This window comes from Muscardinus avellanarius (assembly GCF_963383645.1).
Source record: "Muscardinus avellanarius genome assembly, chromosome: 15".
NCBI lineage: Eukaryota > Metazoa > Chordata > Mammalia > Rodentia > Gliridae > Muscardinus > Muscardinus avellanarius.
This window is the reverse complement of record NC_137801.1, coordinates 32294298-32304297: the sequence shown is the minus strand read 5'-3', so window position 1 is coordinate 32304297 and position 10000 is coordinate 32294298. Positions and strand designations below refer to the sequence as shown.

General features: G+C 45.2%; 1 protein-coding gene across 1 annotated transcript in view; it reads right to left on the bottom strand.

Annotated features, from left to right (window-relative positions):
* Positions 1 to 9568, bottom strand: part of GALM (galactose mutarotase) — a gene marked incomplete at both ends in the record, with an annotated part of 67004 nt that extends 57436 nt beyond the window's left edge. Inside the window, one exon of the mRNA XM_080712037.1 lies at positions 9379 to 9568. Within this exon, the coding sequence (XP_080568163.1) occupies positions 9379 to 9568 (190 nt within the window). The remainder of the gene's footprint in view (positions 1 to 9378) is intronic.
* Positions 9569 to 10000: the final 432 nt, after the last annotated feature.

The window sequence follows — 10000 nt, the reverse complement described above, 5'->3', positions numbered from 1 at the left end:
CGAAGCAATGAATGCTGAGTGTGTGTGTGTGTGTGTGTGTGTGTGTGTGTGTGTGTGTGTGTGTGTGTTACTGGGAATTGAACCCAGGGGTATTCTACCTCTGAGCAACACCCCCAGCCAGAATTAATTAATTAATTAATTAACTGTGATACTGGGGATGAACCCCGGGACATTCTACCTCTGTAGACTATGGCATCACATGGACTAAAATCTCCAAAAACTATGAGTAAATAAATCTTTCCTCCTCTAAATTGTGGGGTCAGTTTGTTTATTTATTTATTTATTTACTTATTTATTTATTTATTTTGGTACTTAGGGTAGAACCCAGAGGCTTTCTACCTCCGGGCTATACTCCCAGACCTATTTTATACTTTATTTGAAAGCAGGGTCTCACTAAGTTACTGAGAGCCTCACTAAGTAGCTGAGGCTGGCTTCAAACCTGTACGATCCTCCTGTCTCAGCCTCCCAAGTGCGGGGATTACAAGAGTACGCCACCACGCCTGGCTGGTCAGTTGTTTTACATACAGTAGTGAGAATGTTGACTTGAGACCCCAAGTGGGAGGCATGCTTGTAATCCCGGCATTTGGGAGGCTGAGACAGGAGGATCGCGGTTCGCAGACAGCCTCAGCTACTTAGTGACGCCCTCTGCAACTCAGTGAGACCCTGTTTCAAAATAAAGAATAAAAAATAGGTCGGGGGGTGTAGCTCGGAGGTCGAATGCCCCTGGGTTCCCTTCGCAGACCCGAAAAAAAAAAAAAAAGAAAGACTAAAACCTTTGCCAGAGTGCCCTAAAATCTTAAATAAAATTACTTACCACTCTCCTATATCCTCCCCCAGCCCAGCATAGTGGCACATGCTTATAATCCCAACTACTCCGAAGGCTGAGGCAGGAAGATCACAAGTTGGAGGCCAGCCTGAGAGAGAACCCATCTCAAAAAAAAATTATAAAAATTATTTATCTTTAAGCTGGGCGTGGTGGCACATGCCTGTAATTCCAGCATTTGGGAGGCTGAGACAGGAGGATCACAGTTCAAGGACAGCCTCAGCTACTTAGTGAAGCCCTTTGCAACCCAATGAGACCCTGTTTCAAAACAAAGAATAAAAATAGGGCTGAGGGTATGGCTCGGAGGTAGAATGCCCCTGGGTTCCATCCCCAGTACTGCAAAAAAAAAAAAAAATTCATATTTATTTATTTAGTTTGCAGTGCTGGAGATTGAACCTGAGGCCCAGCACACGCTAGGCAAGTGCTCTGCACTGAGCTCCACTCCCCTCTCAGTGTTTTCTCTTTTTTAGCATCATATATATAGAAATCAAAAAAGCTTTTTGCATGTGTGTGCGGTACTGGTGAATGAACACGAGGCATTCTACTTTTGAGGTACATCCTCAGCTCTCTTTTATTTATTTTGTTTTTTATTTTTTATTTTTTGGTAGAATGGGGATGGAACCCAGGGGCATTCAACCTCCGAGCTATAGCTCCTGCCCGATTTCTTATTCTTTATTTTGAAACCGAGTCTCACTGAGTTGCAGGGGGCCTAAGTAGCTGAGGTGTCTACGAACTGTGATCCCCCTGCCTCAGCCTCCCAAATGCTGGGATTACAAGCGCCTATTAAATAGGCGCTTGCTAAAATGCCAGGTCTATCCTCAAATCTGCAATCCTCAGCCTTCCAAGGATTGAGATTACAGGCATGGGCCACCAATGCCTAGCCGAAAACTCATTCTTAAAACCTCCAAACAGCTGGGTGTAGTTGCACACTTGTAATCCCAGTACTTGGGAGACTGAAACAGCAGGATCGCAAGTTCATAGCCACTTAGTGAGGCCCTCCAAAACTTAGACCCTGTTTCAAAATAAAGAATAAAAATAGAATTAGGGATGTAGGTTAGTGGTAGAATGTCCCTGGGTTCAATCCCCAGTATCAAAAAAAAAAAAAAAATTAGAAATGGTAGGTAATAGCTTGGCGTGCATGGCTCATGCTTGTAATTCCAGCATTCGGGAAGCTGAGACTGGAGGATTGCGGTTCACAAACAGCCTCAGCTACTTAGCGAGGCCCTTCGCAACTCAGTGTGACCCTGTTTCAAAAATAAAAAAGACAAGTTGGGCGTGGTGGCGCACGCTTGTAATCCCAGCGCTTGGGAGGCTGAGACAGGTGGATCGCACGGGTTCGAAGCCAGCCTCAGCTACTTAGTGAGGCTCTCAGCAACTTAGTGAGACCCTGTTTCCAAATAAAAAATATAAAAAAAGGTCTGGGAGTATAGCCCGGAGGTAGAAAGCCTGTGGGTTCCACCCCCACTACCACCAAAAATAAAAAAGACTAAAAAATAGGGCTGGGGTGTCGCTCGGAGGTAGACTGCCCCTGGATTCCATCCCCAGTACCAAAGTAAATAAATGAAAGAAAGAAAGGAAGGAAGAAAGAAAGAAAGAAAGAAAGGAAAGAAAGAAAGAAATGGTAGGAAAAACTCACAGGAGGCATTACTGGTTGTTGTTTTTTCTCCCCACGCTATATCTAAAAGACCATGTAATTTACCTCTTTAGAGTTCTGCAGAAGAAAGATCTCGTTTGCCCAGGGGGAAAATGAACCATTCTGACCTCCGGTTATGGCTGTCATCCAAGTAGTTTATATAATCTATCTGGAAAGTGAAGTATGTTCACATCCAATCTGGCAGTTACAAAAGGACCTTGTCTCATGGAATTACCCATGCTTAGCGCTCCTTTGTAGCTCAAAACATCCCTAAGACATGGTAATGTCAAGATAATCCTTCACTCTGTCACGTCTTAGTACTTTAAATTATTTATCTCAGTTTGTTTATGTATACTTATATAATCAGACATCTTAACAGAATATATAGTAAGTCTCCTTCCTACACCTGTACCCCAGCTATTCAGGGCCCTTTTATTTATTTATTTATTTGTGGGTCTGGGGATGGAACCCAGGGACATTCTACCTCCAAGCTGCACCCCCTGCCCTATTTTTTATTCTTTTTTTTTTTCTTTTGTGGGTCTGGGGATGGAACCCAGGGACATCGAACCTCCGGGCTACACCCCTTGTTCTATTTTTTTATTCTTTATTTTGAAACAGGGCCTCACTGAGTTGCGGCAGGCCTCAATAAGTAGCTGAGGCTGTCCGCAAACTGTGATCCTCCTGTCTCAGTCTCCCGGCTGGGATTACAAGCGTGCGTCACCATGCCCGGCTTCTCTATTTTTTATTCTTTATTTTGAAACAGGGTCTCACTAAGTTGCAGAGGTCCTTACTAAGTAGCTGAGGCTGTCTGTGAACCGTGATTTTCCTGTCTCAGCCTCCTGAATGCTGGGATTACAAGCATGCGCCACCACGCCCGGCTCAGGGCCCATTCTTAAAGACAACCACTGTTACCAAAGTTCTTTGTGTGTGTATGGTACCAGGGGCAGTATACCAGAGAAGGCTATATCCATACAACCATATGTTGTTGTTGTTGTTGTTGTTATTGTTATTATTATTATAGTTATTATTATTGTTGGTAGTGGAGACTGACAGTTCCAGGGGCATTCTACCTCTGAGCTACACAGCCCTATTTTATTTTGAAACAGATCTTGTTAAGTTGCTGAGGCTGGCTTCTAACATGTGATCCTCTTGTCTCAATCTCCTAAGTACTGGGATTACAGGTGTGTGCCACCAGGTGTGGCTGCTACTAGTTTCTTTTCCTATTTATTTATTTATTTATTTATTTGTTTGTTTGTTTGTTTATTTGAAATAGGGTCTTGTCAGGTTGTTGAGACTCACTACTTGCTGAGTCTGCCCTCAAATCTGTGATCCTCAGGTCTCAGCCTCCCAAGAACTAGTATTATAGGTAAGCACCACCATGCCTAGGTTTTATTATTTTATTTTATTTTATTTTATTTTATTTTATTTTATTTTATTTTATTGTGGTACTGGGGATGGAACCCAGGAGCTTTCTACTTCTGGGCTACACTCCCAGACCTTATTTAATATTTTATTTGGAAACAGGGTCTCACTAAGTTGCTGAGAGCCTCACTAAGTAGCTCAAGCTGGCTTTGAACCTACTTGATCCTCCGGTCTCAGCCTCCCAAATACTGGAATTAAAAGCGTGCACCACACCATAGCTTAATATGGGTTTTAATAGACTAGAATTAACCAAAACAGTAGCAGAGAGCCATTTTATACTTTTCTGATTGAGGCAATACACTTCCTGTTATGACATATGTGAGGTTATCTTTGGCAGTACTGAAAGGATCTATGAAAAACTGAGCTTAAAAAGGGAAATAGGGTCCATTTACAATAACTTTGAAAGTGGCTGAATATATTAAAAAGTGTCACTTAGTATTCAGAGGGTATTTTCTCCTCAACTTCTCTTTTGCAAAAAAGTTTTTTTTTAATTCAATTATATAAATTATATCATGGAAATAAAAATGTCTATCTTGGGCCAGCACTAAAAAGAGTATTTGGATGTTTTGATTGGAATTGGCACTTTGTGAAGCCGGGATGCAACTTGTTAAGAGAATGCTATTATGCTACTGAACATTCTCACATCTGCTGGTCCCAGGGAGGGGGATACGGCATTGGCTAGATCACTGAATCTAAGGGGAGTTAATGTCTTTCCCCCCCTCTTTAGAACATTTGGAGCTAGGGGTGGGAGCACAGACTTGTAATTCCAGTACTTGGGAGGCTGAGACAGGAGGATCTGGGTTTGCTGCCAGCCTCAGCTACTTAGGGAGGCTCTCCACAACTTAAGTGAGACCCTGTTTCAAAATAAAGAATGAAAAATAGGGCTGAGGATGTAGCTCAGAGGTAGAATGCCCCTGGGTTCTATCCATGGTACCACAAAAGAGAGAGAGAGAAAGAGAGAGAGAGAGAGAGAGAGAGAGAGAGAGAGAGAGAGAGAGAAAGAGAGAGAGAGAGAGAGAAGGTACTTTTTTTTTTCACCAAGTCAGACCCTGTTTAAAAAAAAAAAAGACTCAGGATGTAGTTTGGAGGGAGAATGCCCCTTCAATCCCCAGCACACACACACACCAAAATAAATAAATGCATACATAAATACATATATACGTACATAAGAAAAGAGAAAAAGGAAGGGTACTTACCAGTGCCATGTCATGGTGGCTTCCATTTCATGTGACTCTTATTTCAGAACTAAAGCTGGCCAAGGCTGAGGGAGGTGTGCCTGTCTAGGGGGTGGGCGGGACCTCTCTGAATGGCGAGAAGGCAGAGGTGGGAACAAGTGTCAAGAGCGGGTGCCCGTTACGTATCATCCCAATTCCTTTTTTTGGGGGTACCAGAGGTGATCTTCCTCTGAGCGAAACTCTTAGCCCCTCCCTTTTTTGTGGTACTGGGGTTCCTGGAAACCCTTCTACTTCCGGACTACACTCCCAGACCTATTGTATACTTTTTATTTGGAAACAGGGTCTCTTACGCCAGCGAGGCTGACTTCGAACCTGCGAACCTGCGCGATCCTCCTGTCTCCGCCTCCCAAGCACGGGGATTACAAGCGTGCCCCACCACGCCCGGCAACTCTCAGCCCTTTTATATTTTATTTTGAAACAGGGTCTCACTGTTTCTAAGGGTCTCCCCAAGTTGTTGGGGCTGACCTTGGACTTGAGATCCTCCCATCTCAACCTCCAAAGTCCTGGGATTACAAACATGCACAACCACATCCCAGTGCCCCCAATTCTTTGACTAGCTCTGGGATCTTAGGCTATATATACAGGTCTCCTGACTTCACTGAGCAGGTGTGCCTGAGTCAAGCAGTATGTCTGAGCTGGGTGCTGTGGCGCACGCTGTACTCTCAGCTACTCGGGACACTGAGGTAAGAGGATTGCCAAGTGCAAGGCCAGCCTGGGCAAATTAGTGAGACCCTGTCTCAAAATAAAAATAAAAAGGGCTGGGAATGTAGCTCAGTGGTAGAGTACTTGTCTAGCAAGTACAAGACCCAGTACTGGGAAGAAAAAAGAGGTGAGTTTTTGCGATTCTATTTCATCCTAGACAAAAGTTATGCTACCAGCAGACAGGTGGCCCAGCACAGTGATTCTGAAGAGCCTCTCTGGCCACCTGTGTCTTCATGCTTTCTGATTTGGAAGCTGTCTAGATGCACAGAGGAAGAGAAGTAGATCTTCTTGGCCTCTCTGCACCTGCTTCCAGCAAAAGCCTCCTCACTCAAATCCCTACGTTCTGAAGAAGCTACCCCCTCTCCAAGTCAAGCTGCGGAGGCTCCAGGGTAGGTAAAGATACTCAGAAACCAGCAACAGGGTTTTGAGCAATATGCTTATAAGGAGATGGAGAGGGAAAAAAAATCTTTTCCTAAGGGGCAAACAAAACTCTAAATTTTCCTAAAAATGTTCATGTTTAGCCATGAGCCAAGTTAAACATCCAGAGAACTGAACACAGAAAGACATACCAAAAGGAAACCCTCAAACCTCTTCTCATGCAGAATTTGTCTGTACCTCACCACCCAGCAGAGGGTATTCAATTTTGGTTTCCCTTGCTCAGTTTTATTTCAGACCTCGTTTTCAGTCTAGCTGCATGGTAGTGCCGAGAGAAGGCATGATATTTGGTTTTCCCTGTTGTAATCAAACTGTAATTGTAATTATTTACGTATGCAACTATTGAGTTAAAATCTATCTCCCTCCGGGTGTGTTGGTGGACGCTTGTAATCCCAGCGCTTGGGAGGCTGAGACAGGAGGACTGCACAGGTTCAAAGCCAGCCTCAGCTACTTAGTGAGGCTCTCAGCAACTTAGTGAGACCCTGTTTCCAAATAAAGTATAAAAAATGTCTGGGAGTTATAGCCTGGAGGTAGAAAAGCCCCTGGCTTCCACCCCAGTACCAAAAAAAAAAAAAAAAAAAAAAAAAAAAGAAAAAGAAAAGAAAAGAAAAAAGCTGAGCATGATGGCGCAAGCTTATAATCCCAGCATTTGGGAGGCTGAGACCGGAGGATCGTGGTTCACAGACAGCCTCCGCTACTTAGTGAGGTCCTTTGCAACTCAGTGAGACCCAGTTTCAAAATAAAGAATAAAAAATAGGGCTGGGGGTATAGCTCAGAAGTAGAATGTCCCAGCCGGGCGTGGTGGCGCACGCTTGTAATCCCCGCGCCTGGGAGGCAGAGACAGGAGAATTGCGCAGGTTTGAAGCCAGTCACGCACGCTGGCTTAGGAGACCCTGTTTCCAAATAAAACTGTAAAAATAGGTCTGGGAGTGTAGCCCGGAGGTAGAAGGGCTTCCAGGAACCTCAGTACCACCAAAAAAAAAAAAAAAAAAAAAAAAAAAAAAAAAAGAAGTAGAATGTCCCTAGGATCCATCTCTAGTACTGGAAGAAAAAAACAATCTATCTCCCTAGCTAACCTGAAAAATCATTGAAGATGGAGAACTTGTGTGTTGTTAAATGAGTTCACTGACTTAACAGAGATTTATTTATTTATTCATTCATTTACTGCAGTACTGAGGATTGAACCCAGGGGCATTCTACCTCTGAGCTACACCCCCAGCCCTATTTTTTATTCTTTATTTTAAAACAGGGTCTCACTGAGTTGCAAAGCACCTCACTAAGTAGCTGAGGCTGGTCGCAAACCAAGATCCTCTTGTCTCAGCCTCCTGAATGGAATGCTGGGATTGCAAGTGTGCACCACCACACCTGGCCAGGGTTTTATTTTTTTTTTAATTTTGTGATGCTAGGGACTGAACCCAGAGGCATTCTACCTCCAAGATATACTCCCAGCCCTTTTCATATTTTATCTGGAAACAGGATCTCACTAAGTTGATGAGAAGCTATGAATCTGCTATTTCCTGTACTGGGATTATAGGCATGCGTCACCATGCCTGGCTTTAACAGAGATTTATGTATGTATGTATGTATGCATGCATGTATGTATGTATTGTGGTACTAGGGATTGAACCCAGGGACATTCTACTCCGAGCTACATCCCCAGCCCTATTTTTTATTCTTTATTTTGAAATAGGGTCTCACTAAATTGCGGAGGGCCTCAGTAAGTAGCTGAGGCTGGCTGCCGTCCGTGATCCTCCTGTCTCAGTCTTCCGAGTACTGGGATTACAAGCGTGCACCACCACAGTTGGCTCCATATTTTATTTTATTTTATTCTTTATTTTGAAGCAAGGTATCAGTGGGCACAGCTGCAAACGTCTGTAATCCCAGTACTTGGAAGGCTGAGACAGGAGAATCCCAAGTTTGCCGCCAGCTTCAGCTACTTAGTGAGGCCTTCTGCAACCTAGTGAGACCTTGTTTCAAAATAAAGAATAAAAAGAAAAAACCAGGCGTGGTGGTGCACGCTTGTAATCCCAATACTTGGGAGGCTGAGACAGGAGGATTGTGGTTCGTGGCCAGCTTCAGCTACTTAGTGAGGCCCTTTGCAACTGAGTGAGACCCTGTTTCCAATTAAAAAATAAAAAATAGGGCTGAGGGTGTAGCTCAGAGGTAGAGTGTCCTTGAGTTCAATCCCTAGCACCAGAAAAAAAAAAAAAAAAAAAAAAGGAATAAAAAATGGGGTTGGGGGTATAGTTCACAGTACTGGGGAGAAAAAATTAAAGTGAAGGCAATTAAAGAAAAGAAAGAGAGAGAGAAAGAAAGAAAGAAAGAAAGGAAGGAAGGAAGGAAGGAAGGAAAAAAGAAAGAAAGAAAGAAAGAAAGAAAGAAAGAAAGAAAGAAAGAAAGAAAGTCTGTTTCCATGCTGTGGAGGGCCTCACAAGTTGCTGCGGGTGGCTGTGAACCTGCAATCCTCCAGTCTCAGCTTCCCAAGTACTGGGATTTATAGGTGTGCGCCACCATGCCCCGCAAGAGTTTTAAAGTGCATTAATTAACACGTGATCCCAATTGCCCCGTGCTCCCCAGGGAATCCAAGTCCATCCAGTTAGGAGGCCTCATTTCTCGGGTCGGTCTTCTCTCTGGTTCTGCCTTGCTCCTACTGAACAAGGGCTGGGGGCTGGGGGCTGGGCACTAAACGCGCACTGACCAGGGCAGCCCCGCTGCCCACTGAGTTTGCCCTCGGTTTACTTTACGGCGCATTTCTGGAACAGATGGAGGAAACAGGAAGCAGAAGCCGCAGCCCTGGAGTTTCCTATTTCAGGACCCGCAGGAAAGAAGTAGGAGCCACACACCCCCGTGGCCAGCAGTTCAAAGGTCGCCCCAGGAGTTTTAGTCTTAACGGAACCCGAGGCGGAATGGGCACCCAGAGGCCAAGTCCGACAGCTCTCTGCTACCCTTCTGGTGTTTTTCCAGGCACCGAAGCTCCACGCAGCCCGGTTGGCGCGATCCATGGGCTTCCCAGTGGGGCCCCAGGCTCCCGGGCTTGCCCTGGGTGCCCGCGCCGCGCCCCAGCGGGACCGTCTGTCGGGTGGCGAGGGCGGGCGGGGGCCCCGCAGCCCGAGCAGGGTGCAACCCACCTTCCAGCTCCGAGAAGCCGAGCACCACGTCCGCGGCTCTCCCCTGCCTGTCTTTCACCTCCAGGGCTGTGATGGTGCAGCCCCAGGAGAGGATGTCCACTCTCAGCAGATCTGACTGCAGCTGGAACTTCTCCACGGTCCCTCCCCCCGAGGGCAGCTCTCCAAACACCGTCCTGCTCACCGAAGCCATGGCGAAAGTTCGGGGTGCACAGCTACTCCCCGCAAACTCCAGCTGCCAAGCCCAAACGACCCAACTTTACTGGAAAAGGGGTGGGACTGGCTCAGGCTCCTCCCCTTCGTCGCCTGGATTTAGGGTGTGACCACTCCTGTCATAAATAGCCTCTGGGACCTTTCTAAAACTTTCCTTTACCTGAGGCGACAGAAAGGCAAAAATTCCAGACTTGCAGTGCTTTTCCTTTACTAACCCTGGCTGCACTACATGCTGGGAATGGTAGTCTTTGGGAGGTGAAGTTGTATTTTGGGGTTCTGTAGTCTTTTTATTTTTATTTATTTTTATTTTTACTTTTGCTTCTGGGGATAGAACCTATGGGCATTCTACCTTCAAGCTCCATTTTATTACATTTTATTTTTTATTTTTGAAACAGGGTCTCACTAGATTGCT